Source organism: Nannospalax galili, unplaced genomic scaffold (genome assembly GCF_000622305.1).
Source record: "Nannospalax galili isolate Female #2095 unplaced genomic scaffold, S.galili_v1.0 scaffold612, whole genome shotgun sequence".
NCBI classification, from domain to species: Eukaryota; Metazoa; Chordata; class Mammalia; order Rodentia; family Spalacidae; genus Nannospalax; species Nannospalax galili.
The window spans coordinates 2,759,983-2,778,499 of record NW_008333388.1 but is presented as its reverse complement, the minus strand read 5'-3'; the positions used below and the strand labels follow the sequence as shown (position 1 = coordinate 2,778,499).

The following is an 18,517-nucleotide window of genomic DNA, read 5'->3' as shown; positions in this document are numbered from 1 at the left end:
TGAGACAGGGTCTTCTTGTAGCCCCAGCTGTCCTGGAACTCACTATGTAGACCAGGCTGGCCTTGAACTCACAGAGTTCCGCCTGCCTCTGCCTCCCAAGTGCTGGGATTAAAGGCATGTGCCAGCACACCCAGCCAATAAAATTATTTTTTTTTAAAAGAAAAGCAAGTAAAGAAAGGGAAATGCATTTTATGTGTTCATTCATTTCAAAAGGAGGCATTTAAAACTATAATACACGAGAATGCCACTTGCTTGTAGTTTTTAAAATTTTATTAATATTTTGTTTGTACTTTTTAGTTTTTTAAAAAATTTTTTCTCCTTTTTTGAGACAGGGTCTCCATAACCCCAGCTGGCCTGGAACTCACTATGTAGACCAGGCTGGCCTTGAACTCACAGAGACTTGCCTCCTTTGCCTCCTGAGTGCTGGGATTAAAGGTGTGTGCCACCACACCTGGCTTCCATCTAAAATCTTAACACAGTTATTTATCTGAATATTCTTAGTAGGCTATCTCCCAAAGACAAAAGTATAGACAATGAAATCTGAAATTATTTTCAATAATCATGTGTGCATTTATATTAACAGCTGTTTACTATCATATACTTTAGGAAAAAGTAGAGGTCATCAAACCACAACCCACAGGCAAATCTAGCCTGCTGCCTGATTTTTTTGTTTGTTTGGTTTGGTTTTTGAGATAGTCTCCCTGTAGCCTCAAATGGCCTGGAACTCAATATGAAGACCAGGCTCACAAAGATCTACCTGCTCTGCCTCCTGAGTGCTGGGATTAAAGGCATACGCCACCATGCCTGGCAGCTGCCTGGCTTTGTATACAAAGTTTTATTGGAACCCAGCTATGCTTATTATGTTGTGTATTGTCTATGGCTATTTTCAGAGATGAGCAATTGTGCCAGAGAGCATACGTCCTACAAAGTCTAAAATATCTCCCGTCTCGCCTGAAAGAGTGGATCTAGGTAATGTGCTTCCATGGTTACCAACAACACAGAATGAGAACCAGAAATGAGGGCTCATCAAGGAGGAGCATGCCCCTGTTCCTGTACGCTTGGGCGTCTAGTTCTATCAGTGTGGCCACGTGCAGGGGGCCGGGGACACGAAAAGCTGCACATTGGCAGGGCACTCCACAGAGTCCAGAATGTGAGAAGCTGCGTGTGACAGATGGCCAGATTTCTACAGCAAATTGCTAAAAGAAGAGGGGGTTGGGGGAGGGGGAGAAAGGGAGGGGAGAAGGAAGATAGGAGGGAGGAGAAGGAACAACAGAGGGGTAACCTATAGTTCAAAACAAGAATGAAGGGACACATGGATCAAATACAACATGTAGACTATTTGGAGCGTGATTAAAACAGCCTTCATGAAGAAGTCAAGCATCAGTGACATTCAAAGAAACTGAAAACTCATGATGCTTCATTTTATTACAGAGTCATTCATTGAGTTTGTTGTGAAGACGGCATCATGATAGGAGTTTTAGAACGACTCCTTACCTTTTAAAGGTGTACGTGGAAATACTGATGGGTAAAATAACATGACATATGATTTGTCTAAAAACATAACTTAGGAGAACCAGTCATGGGGTGCATGCTTGTGGTCCCAGCACTGGGAAGACTGAACCTGGAGGATAAGGAATTTGAGGGTAGCCTGAGTTCCGTAGGGAGACCCCGTCTCTAATCACCAGCCTCAACGTGTAGGGGAGGGGCAGAGTGGGTGATGAACAGATGAAATCAGATTAGTTATGGGTTAAAACTGTTAACAGTTGATGGTGGGTTACAAAATGTTCCTTTTATTATTCTCTACATACTTGTGTATATATTTGAATATCTATTATAAAGTTTTATTTAAAAAGATCATGGCCAAATAATATTTGCCACTTAATTTTCAAAATGTCTCCTGATTTTTAGTTGAGAATTTCAAATAGAAGAGCTGGAAGACGGGGACAGTGATTACTGCTTACAACTAGATATTTGAGAGCATTTTGCTATTTCTGGGTTTACTGCCCCCCCCCATATATTATTGGGTTTTGTGGTGGTGGTAGCTGATGTTTTTGCTGTGCCGTAAGGGGCCCAGTTGCAAATATAATGACATTAATATTTCAACACTCATCTCCTGAGATGAAGCCATCTGCCTCTTTAGTCACACTGACATCATTGTGCCTTAGGGGATGAACATTCCTCAATGTCATCTAGTACATAGTCCATATTAAGATTTCTGCACTTGTCCCCGGAATGCCTTTTAGAGTTTCTTTTCCTACTTTGCCCCTCTCTCCTTCCCTTTTCTCCTTCCTCCCTCCCTCTCTCTTTTTCTTTTTTAATTAGGATCTCATCTAGATCCAAGCTACATTGGGTGCATCTCCTAGAACTTTCTCTCGCTCTTTTTTCCCTCAGGACACAGATTCTTTGATGTCTTTGTCTCTGTTACCTTTACAAAACAGGAAGACAGGATAGAGACATGATTGGTTTCAGTTACAGACTTGCAGCAAGATGCTGGTGTTTCATCTTGTATCACATCAGGAAATTGGTCAGTTTTCTCACTATAGAGATGGTAACTTTGATCACTTAAGGTGGAGACTGTCAGTGCTCTCAACTTCAATGATACACTTTTGGCTTTCCAGTTAGTGTGTAATTTTTGAAATGATATTTTGGAATCTTGAGAATTTTCTTTAAATACCAAGTATTTAGCAAGGCATGGTGCCTCATGCCTATAACTCCAGCACTTTGGAGGCAAGAGAACTGTGTTAAGTTTGAGGTCAGCCAGGGCTACACAGTGAGTTTAAGGCCAGCCTGTTCAGAGTGCAGTGTGAGCCTGTCTCAAAAAGAAAAAAAAAATTGTTATGGACTAGAGAGATGTCTCAGTGGTTAAGAGCACTGGCTGCTGTTTTGGAGGACCAGGGTTCGATTCCCAGCACCCACATGGCGGCTAACAACTGTCCTAACTCCAGTTCCAGGGGATCCGACACACTCTTCTGACTTCCTTCGGCATTGCACGACACGGGTGCACTTGGCGTACAAGTAAGCGATACACACTCATATATATAAAATGAAAAAAATAATTAAATATTTTAAAATTGAAACAAACAACAAACAGATTCAAGTTTCTGCTCATTTAAAATTTTTGCCTTCCTCTAGGTTAGGTGTCCACCAGTCTCTGGTGTGGCTGCAATCAACTGCTCATCCCATGAGTGCCTCCCCAGACAGCTATGCACTGCCCAGCAGCATCCCTACTTCCGGGGCAGGACTGAAAGCTAAATTTCAGACAAGGTTTAGTCATAAAACTGGCTTTTTCTGTCTAACTTTGCCACACTATTCAGCTTGACCACACACTGGGAAACAGATTATACTTTGATGAAGAGCGGAGTTGTACAGAAGTTTCAAATATAAAGGAAAAGCCAGGCAAGGCAGCACACACCTGTAATCCCAGCACTCAAGGGTCTGAGGCAGGAGGATCCTGAAGTTAAGGCCAGCTTAAGCTACATAAGTAGAGCCTATCTCAAACAAATAAACACAAAAACATACAGCAAACCTCAGGAAACAAGTAAGAGCACGGCGAGTGCTGTGCACTCCCCTCTGGCTTCAACAACTGATAACATTTTACTACACCTACCTTAACTTTCTATCACTTTCTGGTCTAAGTTTTTTTTTGGGGGGGTGGGGGCAGACGAGGTATCTCTACGTAGCCCAGGCAGGCCTTGAACATGCTGTCCTCCTGCCTCAACCTCCTGAGTGTTGAGGTTCCAACTAATCTTTCCCTCCCCTCAGCACTCCCCCGCCCACCGCCTTTTTTTGAGACAGGGTCTCATTATGCAGCCCAATCTATCTTGAACTTGGCCTGACATTTTTATAAATCTATCCTAACTTTCAGCTCAGTTTCTTTAGCCATGAGTATTTTAGTTTCACAAAAAACCCTGCAAGCTGGGCATGGCAGCGCATGCCTTTAGCCCCAGCATTTGGGAGGCAAAGGCAGGTGGATCTCTGTGAGTTCAAAGTTAGCCTGGTCTACATAGTGAGTTTCAGGCCAGCTAGGGCTACAGGGAGAGCCTGTTTCAAAAGGACCAAAAAAAAAAAAAAAAAAAAAAAAAAAAAAAAAAAACCCCAAAACTCTGAGGGTTTATCTTATTATCTTGTGTTTTACATGTGGGGATCAACGTTTGTCCCCCTCTGTTCACCCACTACTCACTGGTGAAGGAAGGATGTACAACCATGTAAAAAGAACTAGAATGAACCACATGGTACTGGCTTGGACAGCTGGAGCTGGAGAGATGGCTCAGTGGTTAAGAGAGTCTCCAGCTCTTTTTCAGGAGTTCAGTTTTCGGCACCCATGTCAGGCAGCTCACAACTCCCTATAACTCTAGCTCCAGGGGCTCCAATGCCCTCTCTGGCCTTCACAGGTACTCACATTCATCTGCACATACTTCCACACATTCACATAAACAAACAATGAAATAAACCTTAAAAAATATATATTAAGGGCTAGAGAGATGGCTCAGCGGTTAAGAGCACTGATTGCTCTTGCAGAGGACCCTGGTTTGATTCCTAGCACCCACATGGAGGCTACGACCCATCCTTAACTCCAGTTCCTGGGGAATCCAAAGCCCTCTTCTGACCTCCATGGCATTGCACGACATGGATACACTCACATACATGCAGGCAATACGCTCATACACATAAAATAAAAATAATAAAATATTAAAAAAATATATATATGAAGGCAGGGCTGACCAGAAGGCTGGGAAAAAACACTTGTACAAGCCTGATGACCTCAGTTTGAGCCCCTGAACCCAGAGTGAAAGGAAAAAAATGACTCCCAAAACATGTCCTCTGACCTCCACACATGCTCAGCAGATGGCACATTCACACACAATAATAATAAATAAAATGTATTAAAAATATTAAAAGGGTAGCTGGAGAGATGGCTCAGTGGTTAAGAGCACTGGCTGCTCTTGCAGAGGACCTGGGTTTGGTCCCCAGCACCCATATGGCATCTAACACCCATCTGTATCTCTAGTCCCAGATCCAATGCCCTCTTCTGGGCTCTGTAGGCATTGCATGGCACAGGTGCACTTGCATACATGCAGACAAAATACATAGTAAATAAAAATAAATAAATAAAATATTAAAAAGGCTACAATGTTAAATCATTGCATCCATAAGATGCAAACAAATGACCACGAAAAGGAAAAGTTTGCTAAGAGTAGTCAGTCTGTGTCTATGCATTGAAAAGCTTTGTAATTCACAATGAGTTCTGTTCTCCTTTTTTCACCCATTGAAGGGACAATAAATTGCTCTGAAAAGCAAAGAGGCTGAGGAGGGCATGGCACTTCTTACCCTTGCCAGAGGTGCTCGGGGTCACAGTTGTCTAGGTAATTAAAGCGGATGATATCAGTAGGATGCTTATCGGAAGACCGCCACGGTGGAAGGTCTTTCTCCCCAAGGTTATTCTTCTTTCTCAAAGAGGAGGAGGCCCGAAAAGGGGACTGTCCTTCTGGAGAACTGCCAGGAACTGGCTGAACATCAGCAACAACGAATCCATCTTTTGGAGGCGTCTAGGGGAAGAAAATGTATTATTTCTGCCCTCAGAGCACCAAGATAAGAATAACAACAAAGAACAGGAGTGTCTTCATCACCTCTCTCATCATCTTCTTCATCGTCACTATAGTAACCATAATGCTGATGAGGATTGCAGTAGCCACCACCCCAGGAGAGGACCTACCAGTGCCAAGTACAATCTATCTAGCAGTTTCTATGCAGTCTTGTTTAGCCTACAGAGTGACTTTATTATTTTTACTATTTATTTATTTTGAGACAGGGTCTCCCAGTAGCCCCAGCTAACCTGAAACTCACTATGTAGATCAGGTTGGCCTCAATCTCACAGAGAGCCACCTGCCTTTGCTTCCTATGTACTGGGATCAAAGGTATATACTACTGTGCCTGGGTATGACTTAATTTTTAATTAATTAGTTAATTAATTCATTTAAACTGGGTCTTACGTAGCTTAGGCTACTTCATTTTGAAGTCCAGGATGACCTTGAACACCTGATCTTCCTGCTTCTACTTTCTGAATGCTGTTACAGGCCTGTAATACCAGGCCTGGCTTATTCAGTGTTGAGGATTGAACATAGGGCTTTAAAGCAAACTAAGCAAATATTCAACTGAGCTATATAACCAGTCTTATTTTTGTTTTTTTTGAGACAGTGTCTCAGTCAGTAGCCCAGGATGGCCTAGAACTTACTATGTTGCCCAGGAAAGCTGTGAACTCACAACAATCCTCCTACCCAGGGCTCAGAAGTGTTGGGATTATAGGTGTGAGCCACCACACTCAACTTTCACAGTCACTTTAAAAGCTAATCATCTCTGGGTGTGGTGGGGCACACCTTTAATCCCAGCACTTGGGAGACAGAGGCAAGCAGATCTCTGTGAGTTTGAGGCCAACCTGGTCTACATAGTGAGTTGCAGGTCAGCTGGGGCTACAGGGAGACTCTGTCTCAAAAACAAAAATAAAAACAAAACAAAATAGCTAAAGATCATCACCTTTGCTTTATAGAGGAGGAACCTGAGGTCAAAGAAACCAACTAATTTACCCATAGAGACATAATCAGAACTTGAATTTCAATTTAGAATTCTGATCCAGGTCTGTTGTGCTTCAAGCATGAGCCTTACCTCATCCTCTTCTGACAATTCTACCTTACCATTGTCAGCCTTGTCACTATTGCAGTTGGTTTATTCATAAAAATAATACGTCTCCAACCCACAAAAGGTGCTCTGGCCTTAATGATCCCTAACACAGACAGACAGGTTCAAGTTGCACAGGGGTAGATTGAAGCTCTATCAATCACCCAAAACCCAGCCACTCCCAAAGAATACTTATGACCAATTTCCAAAATTAGAAGTCTGTCTTTTGTGTGCACAATTCATAAAGGGTTTTTAATGTGGTTGTAGCCTAAGGGAAGTGGTACTGGTATGTTAGGAAGCCATTAAAGAGCTCAATTTTTGTTCATTAAGAGATTAAGGAAGCTTTGCTTGGTAAATTGGTTTGCTTCAATTGTTAGTGAAAAAAAAAGACATTCCCTAGTTGGACAGACTAGTAGAATCTGTGGTAGGCCCCACGGTCTGTACCCAGAACCACAACCAAAAACAGAAGGAAGGAAGGGAGGGAGGGAGGGAAAAAGGAAGTGATTCTCCAGTTCCCCCAAACACAGTCAGTCACTGTTTCAACCCCTCTGTTCTCTGTATACAAGTCTAATCCAGGATGATCCTCAGCATTCAATGTTGCAATGACAGTATTTAGTTGTCTATGTCCTGGGCCACTAGACTAGGCTCTGAAAGCCAGGCTAGGATCTTTAAGCTTTTTTTTTTTTTTCAAAGACATTACTTTTTAAATTGTGTGTTTATGTGTATGTCTGTGGATGAATTTGTGCACATGAATGCAATGCCTATGGAGACCAGAAGAGGGTGCTGGATCCCCTGAAGCTGGATTTACAGGTGGTTGTAAGCCACTCAATGTGGGCGCTGGCATCTGAACTCCGATCCTCCGTTTAGTACGCACTCTCAACCACATCACTCCGGCCTTAGGATCTTTGAATTCTAAATACCTGGCATGTAACAGTGTGTGATAAATATTTACTCAATGAATGATTGTAGCCTAGTAGTAAACTAAGAAGACATTTCATATTTGTATTATTCAACATGTTGTGCAGGTTTCATTTGAAATGGCACTCATTTCTGAATTTATTTAGAAATAACCCTTGTCTCTCCACAGGAAGGTGGCTTACTTTTGACACTTGTGAAGGTTACTATTATCAACTTGACAGAATCTAGAATCACCTAGGAGACAAACCTCTGGGCAGTCTGGAAGGGAGTTTCTAGACTGGGTTAATTGTGGCATCATTCCACGGGCTGGGGTCCTGAACTGAATAAAAAGGAGAAAGCAAGCTGAGTACCAGCCTTCATCTCTCTGCTTCCTGACTGTGGACACCGTGTGACCAGCCACCTGGCGCTTCTTCAGATAAGACTTCCCACCATGACAGGCTGCAGCCTGCAACTGTGAACCCAAAGAAGCCTTTCCTTCAAGTTTCTTTAGTCAGGTATTTTGTCACAGCAATGAGAAAAGTAACACAATACTGTCAGATAGAAATAGTACATGGCAATAAAAACAAGGGGAAATATTTAGGAATAAATGCTAGTGAGATATTTGAAAATCATTAATTCTTGACACTCTAACAAATTGGTAATAATGAAATCCATGAGTGAAGCAAGCAACTTTTGTGCACATCATCTGAAGTCTTGTTTTGGTGCTGGGGGTTCAACTCAGCCTGGCATGTTTAGACAAGCAAGTACTTTACTGCTGAGCTACACCTCCAGCCTGAAGTCTTTTTGAAAAATTTTTCATCATGAATGGATACTGAATTTTGTTAGACAATTCATTCGTTTATTGTATTAAAATGATCCTATATCTCCTGTTTTTTGTTTTGTTTTTTGTTTCTTTGGTCTTTTTGAGACACGCTTTTTGGTCTCACTGTAGCCCCAGCTGGCCTGGATTTGCTATATAGACCAGGCCTGCCTCTGCCTCCCCAGTGCTGGGACTAAAGGTGTGCACCACCACACCCAGCTCCTGTTTTTTTATTGTGTAAATTACATGGATGGATTTCATGTTCAAGTGTGTATGTTTGCATATGTGCAGGTGTGTGTACATATATGTGTATATGCTTGTTGAGGCCAGAATAAACCTTGGGTATCATTCCTCCAGAGTGATCCTCCTCTTGTCATTGTGTTTTTTAAGAAATATTATTTTATTTTATGTGTATGATGTACGGCCTGCATGTATGCAAGTGCACCTGTGTAGTGCAATACATGTAGAAGCCGGAAGGTGTCAGATCCCTTGCAATCAGTTACAGATGACAGTTAGCTGCCATGTGGGTGCTGGGAACCAAACTTGGGTCTCTGCAAGAGCAGCCAGTGCTCTTCGCTGCTAAGCTTTGTCTTCAGCTTTGTTTCTTGAGACAAAATCTCTTACTGGGACATGCAGCTCTCCAGTTGGGCTAAGCTGAACGGTCAGTGAACCTCTGGGATCCTCCTCTCTCCACATCCCCAGCGCTGGGATTATAAGTGTGCACCATCATACTCAGCTTTTTAATATGGGTGCTGGAGACAGAACTCAGGTCCTCATGCTTGTGTGGTGAGCACTTTACCCACGGAGCCATCTCCCCAGCTCCATCTACTAGGTTTTACCATTAGGTTGGCCTGACTTTCCTTAAATATGTCCCCCTTGGTCCTCATGTATCATCTTCTTGTGTATTTGTGGATTCAATTTCTTAATACCTCAAAGAATTTTTGTGTCTGGATCCATGGGGGATACTGATATGTAGCTATTATTGAGAGAGAGAGAGAGAGAGAGAGAGAGAGAGAGAGAGAGAGAGAGAGAGAGAGAGAGAATATGCATGAAGTGTCAAAGGAAAACTGTGGAGATGAGTCTTTCATCTACCTACACATGAGACCCAGGGATCAAACATGGGTCAAGAAGCTTGTGCAACAAGTGCCTTTACCCCCTTTACCTGCCGAGCCATCTTGCGGCCCCTGAACTGCCACAGCGTTCGTGTGAAGTCTTTTATCTGGTTTTGGTTTAAAAGCAACAAAATGCTCTGTCTTCCTGTTTTTGGAAGAGGTTACATACAACTGCTATTCTTTCTTCCTTAACTGTGTGAAGGAATTCACCAGAAAAGCTACCTGATCTGGAGTTTTGTGTAAGGTTTTTAAATATGAATTGAATTGTATATCAATATAGTTTTATTCATTTTTTTCTAGTACCTACTGGGTCACTTAAGGAAGTTATGTTTTTCAAGGATTTTGGCTGTTTCATCTTGGTTTTTTAATTTAGTGACCTCAATATCCTTTTAAGCTTTGTGGGACTTGTAATAACATCTCCTCTTCCATTCCTGACATTTGGCATTAACAATCTCTTTTTTCTCTTTTTTTCCCCTTGATCAGTTTGTCATATCTTATTCTATGTATACTTTCCAAGAATCAGCTTTGGTTTTACTATCTTCATTTCTGTGTTTTGCCACTGAGTCCAGATCTTTATTATTTCTTTTTCTACTTACTTTAATTGAATCTTCTTTTTCTAATGTTTTCTATCATAGGTTGACAGATTTTTTTGTTGTTTTTTTGTCTTTTTGAGACAGGGTCTCCCTGTAGCCCCAGCTGTCCTGGAACTCACTATGTAGACCAGGCTAGCCTTGAACTCACAGAGATCTGCCTGCCTCTGCCTCCAGAGTACTGGGATTAAAGGCGTGGGCCACCATGCCTGGCTATAGGTTGACAGTTTTAAGATCCTTCTGGCTGTTCTCATTTTAAGGTTGGGGAAACCACTATTAACCACTCTGGTGTGCTTTCCTATGCTGAGTTGGAGCCTTCACCAGGCAGGGAGGATGGCGAAGCTGTCTGGAGGGTGCATAAGTCTCTGCTCTAGTGACTGCCTGTGTCCAGCTCTAGAAGCCCCCTCACAGGGAACTGTACAAACTGCACAAGTAGATGCTGACAACTAACTCTGCTAATCCCAGTAAGGGAAGTTACTAACTTTAGTTTTTCTGGCTTAGGTCTCCCTCCCTCCTTCCCTCTCTCCTTCCCTCTCTCTTTCCCTCCCTCCCTCCGTCCCTCCATCCCTCCCTTCCTTCCTTGTTCAAGGACAAACCTTGAAGGACAAAAGAAAAACCACAGGGCAGGCAAGCTGTCAGTCTTGCAGCTGACTGGAGGAAAAGGCTGGAGAAGAGAAGGAAAAAAATTCATGCGGTTTGTAAACAACCATGTGGCAGAAAGTAGTGAGATAACTTTGTAGGGAAAGGGTGAGGAAGCGCAGAGTGTCCGGGAAAGCAAGGAAAAGGGAAAGCTATGCTTTTCTGAGGAAAACAGAACACGGGCGGGCTTAACCCAACCACATGGTTGTGATGCCATAGCGACCACCTGACTATTTCTTTGGTCAGTCATTCATTAGTGGGTTTTCTTGACCTTGTCCTTTCTAACTTGTTCTATTTTTTTTTTTTAAAAAAAAGACATTTTATTTTAATTTTCTTTTTATTATGTGTATGAGTGTATTGCCTACATGAATGTAAGTGCACTCGTGTCATGCCATACCCATAGAGGTCAGAAGGGGGCTTCGGATTCCCCTGGAACTGGAGTTAAGGATGGTTCGTAGCTGCCATGTGGGTGCTGGGAATCGAACCCAGGTCCTCTGCAAGAAGAGTTAGTGTTCTTAACCACTGAGTCATCTTGCCAGACCCAGATTTGTTCTATTTATTTAACAGATAAATTTGTTTCCTATAGCAAGGCATTTGCTAGAGAAATTTAATATAAAACCAAATGAAGAGGCAGCATTTTTACTTTCAAGCTATTAGTCATTTTTAAGGACAATTATGGAGAAACATTTTGTGGAAAGAGGTGTTTCTGAAGTCAAAGCATTAAAGTCAGTTGTATATGCAACACTTAAAACTTCTTTTCAGGCCGGTGAGATAGCTCAGTTAGTAAAGGTACCTGCCATCAAGCTGATGACCTGGGTTTAGTCCTTGGGACCCACATAGTGGAAGGAGAGAACAGACTCCTGCAAGTTGTCCTCTGACCTCCACATGTGCTCTGTGTCACACACACACACATACATACATACACACACACACACACACACACACACACACACACAAATAAAAATGTAATGAAAATAATTTTATTTTTATTTTTATTTTATGTATATTCATGTATTGCCTGCATGTAGGTAAGTGCACCAGTGTTGTGCAATGCCCACAGAGGTCAGAAGAGGCTGTCAGATCCCCTGGGACTGGAGTTACAGACAGTTGTTAGCTGCCATGTGGGTGCTGGGATTTGAACCCAGGTCTTCTGCAAGAACAACCAGGGTTCTTAACCACTGAGCCATCTTTCCAGCCCCATGAAAATAATTTTTTAAAAACTTCTTTTGTTCTGTTACTTGGTCATTTTCCTCTCCCTGCCCTGCAACAGCCTGAGCTTTAGCTACTGAATGATACTCCCTCCTGACCTTGAACTCACTATGTAGCTGAGAATGACCATGAACTCCAGATCCTTACTCTACCTACCAAGCACTACAGGTTTGTGCTGCCATGCCCAGCAGCTACAGTAATTTTTATAGTTTGTTGTTGTTGTTGTTGTTGTTTTTGTCTTTTTGAGACAGGGTCTCCCTGTAGCCCCAGCTGTCCTGGAACTCACTATGTAGACCAGGCTTGCCTTGAACTCACAGTGATCCACCTGCCTCTGCCTCCCGAGCTCTGGGATTAAAGGTGTGCACCACCACACCACCAGGCTTTTATAGCTTTTTTTATGTGTATGACATATTGCTTGCATGTGTGAAAGTGCACCACGTGTATGTATGCAGTATCTACAGAGGCCAGAAGAGGGTGTTAGAGCCCCTGGAACTGGAGTTACAGGTGGTTGTCAACCGACAAGTGGGTGCTGGGAACGGAATCCCAGGTCCTCTGGAAGAGCAGCAAGTGCTCTTAACTGCTGAGCCATCTCTCCAGCCTCCAGAGTAAAATTTTAAAGACCTTTTAAAAATTCTTCATTTAAATTTTTCTTTCTTAACTAGACACAGAAGGCGCAATGTTCTACCCCAGCTTGGGAGGCTGAAGCAGGAGGCCTGCACACTGGGGGCTGGCAGGGCGCACCTCCATCTCAAATTCTAAAAAGTAAAACAAAAGTTTTTTTCAAAAGAAATCCTCATGGGGCACACCAACTACTGAAATCAAAAAGTCTAGTTTTGTCACTGTAACTGTAGCACTGTTAATTGTGCACAGGTTATGACTGCATTAAATGCATTTGGAATCTGCTTTAAGTAAACACAATGAAACCAAACCCTAAATGAGCCAGGGAGGATTTGACCACTCATAATGCAAAATGACTCTTCAATTTTAAAAACATTCGTTGTAGGTTTTTTTTTTTAATAGGTTATGAGACCCCGTGGTTTTAAAATCATTAAAAAATTTATACATAAATTTCAGGAGCTTATATAGTATATAAAATGATGCACAATGCCACATGTGCATGGTTGGCACCTTATTTATTTTCATGATTATATGTGACTACTCCATATTGCTTAGTTTCAGGCTTTAGAAGAACCTGAAGATGCCCCTTTCCTAATGATCACTTTACTGGAAAACTTTCCTTTATAAATGATACAAAAATAAGCACTAGGCTTGAGGGTAGAACTCAGTAGTAGAGTGCTTACATAGCACGCATGAGTCCATAGGTTGGATACCTAGCATGGCTAGTAACTTAAATAAACAGCTAATCATGGTGGTATATACCTGTAACGCCAGCATTCCTGCTGAGGCAGGAGGATCTTGAGATCAAAGCCAGTGTAGGGTACATAGGGAGACCCTGTGTCAACAAACAGACTAACCAGCCAACCTACCAACCAACCAACCAACCAACCAACCAACCAACCAACCAACCAACCTCAGCTCCTCTTGTAGAATCATAGTAGATCTGAAGTAGTGAATTGAAGACCCATGTTGACCAATACCGAACATAATGCCGAGTTCTCATGTTGGAACTGAAGTTTTCTAAGAGGCACAGAAATCGGGGATGAGGACCCAGGAAGCTCCCCAGTCCTGACCTCTCAGACATAGCCGTGGTTGGAGGGTGTCAGCTGAGGGCTCACAACATGAGTATCTTTTTTTGTTTGTTTAAAAAAATTTTTTTTAAATTATGTGCATGTGTGTGTGTCTCTGTGCACGTGTAAGTGCCCTCAGAGTCCAGAAGAGAGCATCAGTTCCCCTTGAGTTGGAGTTCTGGGTGGCTGTCAGCTGCCCTAGGTGGATGTTCTTAGCTGCTGAGTCATCTCTCCAGCCTCTCAACAGGAGTATTTTGTTTGGTTTTTTTTTTTTTTTTGGTGGTGGTGGTTTATTTTTTATTTTTGGTCTTTTTGAAACAGGGTCTCCCTGTAGTTCCAGCTGTCCTGGAACTCACTGTAGACGAGCAAGCACTATAATTAGACAGATTACTTTGTATGCCTACTTAAATTTTTGTTGCTGTTGCTGTTGCTGTTTTTTGTTGTTGTTGTTGTTTTGTTTTTTTGAAACAGGGTCTCCCTGTAGTTCCAGCTGTCCTGGAACTCACTATGTAGACGAGGCTGGCCTTGACCTCACAGAGATCCGCCTGCCTCTGCCTCCCAAGAGCAGGGACTAAAGGCATGCACCAATGACACCCAGAAACCTGAGTACTTTGAACAGGACTACAAAGCCTTAGAAAAGGAGACTTCGACATCACAGGTCTGCTGGTAGTTTTAATTGTCAACTTGATGCAACCAGCAGTCACCTGGGAAGAAAGTTTTAATAAGGAATTATCAGGAGCAGATTGGCCTGTGCAGGTGTTATGGGGATTGTCTTGATTTTTAATCAATCTAGGAAGACCGAGCCCATTGTAGCTGAGCCAGTCCCTAGGCAAGGGTTCCTGAAGTGTGAGGCAGAAAGCGAGCTGAGAACAATAGAGCAAAGGTCCATGTGTTCACTCTCTCTGCTCTTGACTGTGGATGACATTCCTGCCCCGACTTTTCCTGGATGACGGACTGTAACCTGGAATTGTGAGCCAAACTCCTTTCCCCCAAGTTGCCTTTTGTCAGGGCATTTTATCACAGTTCTGCCCTTTGAACCATTTCCCTTCCTGGTTTCAAGTCTGATCTAGTTCTGCTAGATCTAAGTCTGCTGCTTCAAATTTACCTTGGGCTTGGTGACATGAAGTTCTTTCACCATTTGAATGTAGTGCTTCTTCCATACGCCCTGCTCGAAGGGAGTTGGGGAGAAACTGATGTACCAGTTAAAGCGTAAGCACTTGAGCATCCAGAGCTGGTCCAGCTCAGCCAGGTTCCTCCAGTGCCAGCTCACCTGGAGAAACGGTGGTAGACAAATACAACACAACTGCTTAGTTTACATTTTCGTTTTCTCAAGGTTTTCAGCTGCTGGGTGGACCTGAAGTAACTTTTGTTGATTTCCTTTAAGTCACGGCTCAGTTACTGCCTCCTGGAGTGCTTGCTAGACTTAACCAAGTCTGCTTGATGATGTTCCTGAGCATCCGTTAAGCACCCTCCCCCAAAACTAGGGAAGTAAATAGAATTATGACTCTCATATTGCCAATGAAGAAACCAAGGCTCAAAGTCAATTTAGAACTTTCTAAAGGCTTATGAAGGCCATACGAAAGTTTCATAGGTTCAGATCTACACGTTCATTCTTTTCATAGTGTGCTTCCTTTTTTGTCCATCCTTAAATTTTACAAAATACACATTTTATAAATGGGACACAATTAACAAGTATTTGGTGTGTGTTATAAAAGCTTTAGGCCAGGTGTGGTGGCACATGCTTGCAATCCTAACACTTGGGAGGTAGAAGCAGGAGGATTAGGAATTCAAGGCTACATAGTACCCTTAAGGCTAACCTTGGCTGCTTGAGATGCAGCCTCAAAACGCACATTCTCTCTCAATAAATAAGTAAATAAATGGAAATAAAACCTTTAGGATTCCACAGAGCATAAAGAGTTTGTTGAATACATCTCATTTCTGTAACAGTGTATCTAAGAGGCCAAGTTCATCTATGAAGTCGAGAGTGATTCTGTAGCTAAGCTACGATAGTTGGAGAGAGAACATCCAACTTTCACATCTGTATTTTACCCTTAAAGACTGGCCTTTGTGAAGATGAATTAGTTTATAGTTTTTGACTGGCCCTCCAAAAAGTAGACCATTCTGTGGACGCTTTCTCTCTTCCCCCACCCCTCCCCCTCTCTCCTTCCATCCACCATTTATTGAGTCCCTACTATGTTCAGTGTTGTGATAGGTGATGAAGGGAGATATCAGGAGGAAGTAGGGCACAGCTCAAAGAAGTAAGGTTCTGGAGCTGGAGAGATGGCTCAGCCATTAAGAGCACTGCCTGCTACAGAGGACCCAGGTTCGATTCCCAGCACCCACCTGTAGATGGCTAACAACCAACCACAGCTCCAGTTCTGATGCCCTCTTCTGACTTCCACAGGCATTCCATGATGTGGGTACACTATATACATAAAAATACACTATATACATAAAAAAAAAAAAGAAAAAAGAAATAAGGTTCGGGAGCTGGAAGGAGAGCACAGATCACAGGCTCTGATAGAATGCTTCAGGCAGATGCAGAAACCACATGATTCAACCCAGAAACAAAGCCATGGTCATCCAGCTCTCGTGTGGCAGATTAATTCAATTCAATTCAATGGAGATGGGATTTTGTCAGGAGGGGATATCAGGAGAAAAGACTTTCCATTGGTGCTCCTTTCTTCCTTATTAAAAAATTTAACACTTCTTTGTTATTGTTTAAATGTTTTGCTTTACTTATGATTTACCTATATTTTGAAACAGACTCTCATTATATATCCCTGGCTGCCCTTGAACTTGCTATGGAGACCAGGCTGGCCTCCAACTCAATAGAGATCTGCCTGCCTCTGCCTCCCAAGTGCTGGGATTACAGGTGTGTGCCACCATGTCTGGTTTATTGGTTTATATCTTGAGTAATTTTACTTCACTTTAATATAGTAAGACTCCTTGTAAGAAATATTGGCCTCTTTTGTTCTAAGCCTTCTGACTGCCCACTCAGATCTTTTCTTTCTTTCTTTCTTTCTTTCTTTCTTTCTTTCTTTCTTTCTTTCTTTCTTTCTTTCCCTCCTCCCCTCACTTCCTTCCTTTGTAACTTATTTTTTTTTGAGACAGGGATTCACTCTGTAGTGCAGGCTATCCCTGAACTCACAGGGGTCCTCCTGGTTTAGCCTCCCGAGTGCTGAGATTACAGGTGTGACCACTGTGCCTGGTTTAGATCTCTTTTAGTCTCATTCTCACTTTCATTCCTGAGGTTATCCCAGTTTCAGAGTTTCCTAAGGCTGTCCTGACAAAACGCCACATGCCGCTCTGTTGCCTTTACCTGTGCACAGCGACAAAGGCTCCGAGGGTCCAGAAAGGAAAAGATATAGACAGATAACACCCTTGGAAGCTTGGTAGTGAAATCCAGGGCCTCTGCTGGGATTTTTTCCTGCAGCTTTCGACAGCAGAACTTCTGCTGGGCCAGGGAGCAGCGCTCCAGCAGACCTGTGAGGATCCTCCTCCTTTGAGAGTCTGTCCATTTGTCAAACTGAGAAAACAAAAGACGTTCCAGGTGTACTGTGATTCATCACAAGGAAGAGGAGAACAGCATAGAAAGGAGTTTAGTACGTCACGATTCGCTAACCCTTCCTCTGCTTTCCTTGCTGAGCATACACGTGATCAGACCTCAGCTGTCAGTGTATGGGTGATGGTTAGCTTTAGTTGTCCATTTGACATAATCTAGAATCACGTGGGGAAAGACGTGTCTAGATTAGCTTGGCCTGTGGGCAGGTCTGTGGGGTACTGTCTTGATTATGTTAATTGAGATGGGAAGCCTCCGTCCACCCAGCGGTGAGTGGCCTCATTCCCTAGGTTTGGGTCCTGGTCTGAATGAGAGCGGAAGAAGCGTGATAAGCACTGGCAAGCTTCCGTGCATTCGTTTTCCTAGGCTTGGCTTGTGGCTGTGGCCATGAAGTTCCTGCACCTTGGCTTCCCTGCTGTGGTGAGTTGTAGCCTGGAACTGGGAGCTAAGGCAAACTCTTGCTCCCTTGAGTTGCTTTCTGTCAGGATATTTTGTCACAGCAAAAGAAACAAAACAAGGACACACACATGCACAGGTGCATGCACACGTGTATACTTTAAATTCGTATCCTCGTTTGTTTCTCCATTGCTGTGACATAATACTCTGACCAACTTGGGGAGGAAAGGGTTTATTTTATCTTACATCTCCCAGGTCACAGTTCATCAGGGAGCCCAAGGTTCACAACTCAGGGCAGGAACCTCAAGGCAGGAGCACAGGCCATGGAGGAGTGCTGCTTACTGGCTTGCTGCCTGACCCCTGCTCAGACTGCTTTCTTATACAATACAGGCCTACCTGTCCAGGGGTGGTACCACCCACAATGGGCTGGACCTGCCCACATCACACAACAATCAAGAAGATGCCCCACAGACATGGCCACAGGCCAGTTCAATGGAGGCAATTCCCCAATTGAGGTTCCCTCAACCCAGGTGTATCAAGTTGACACTAAAACTATCCAGCACAATTGACCCCTTGTCAAGTTGACACACAAACTCATCACTATTAAACCATAACCTTTCTTATTCTTGTCCCCAAAATATGATGTTAATATCACAACATAAGACAGTACAACCTTTAAAACCCCACAGTCCTTAAAAAATCCAAACACTTGAAAGTCTATAGTCTCTAGGGGCTGAAGAGATGGCTCAGAGGTTAAGAACACTGGTTGTTCTAGCAGAAGACCCGTGTTCATACTCCAACACCCACATGGCAGCTAACAACTGTCCATAACTCCAGTCCCAGGGGATCCAACAGCCTCTTCTGACCTCCGACATGGGTGCATGACATGGGTGCACGACATAGGTGCACTTACCTACATGCAGGCAATACAT

General features: G+C 43.0%; 1 protein-coding gene across 7 annotated transcripts in view; it reads right to left on the bottom strand.

The window, feature by feature from the left end:
• The window catches only part of Fbxo16 (F-box protein 16), a 79,416-nt gene that overhangs the window by 30,189 nt on the left and 30,710 nt on the right, over window positions 1-18,517 (bottom strand). For all 7 annotated transcript variants that reach the window (XM_029561128.1, XM_008828127.3, XM_008828126.3 and 4 more), the window contains exons 4-6: window positions 16,950-17,156; window positions 14,733-14,897; window positions 5,329-5,546 (exon numbers count right to left, since the gene is read on the bottom strand). In XM_029561128.1, coding sequence (XP_029416988.1) covers window positions 5,329-5,546; window positions 14,733-14,897; window positions 16,950-17,156 — 590 coding nt within the window. The remainder of the gene's footprint in view (window positions 1-5,328; window positions 5,547-14,732; window positions 14,898-16,949; window positions 17,157-18,517) is intronic.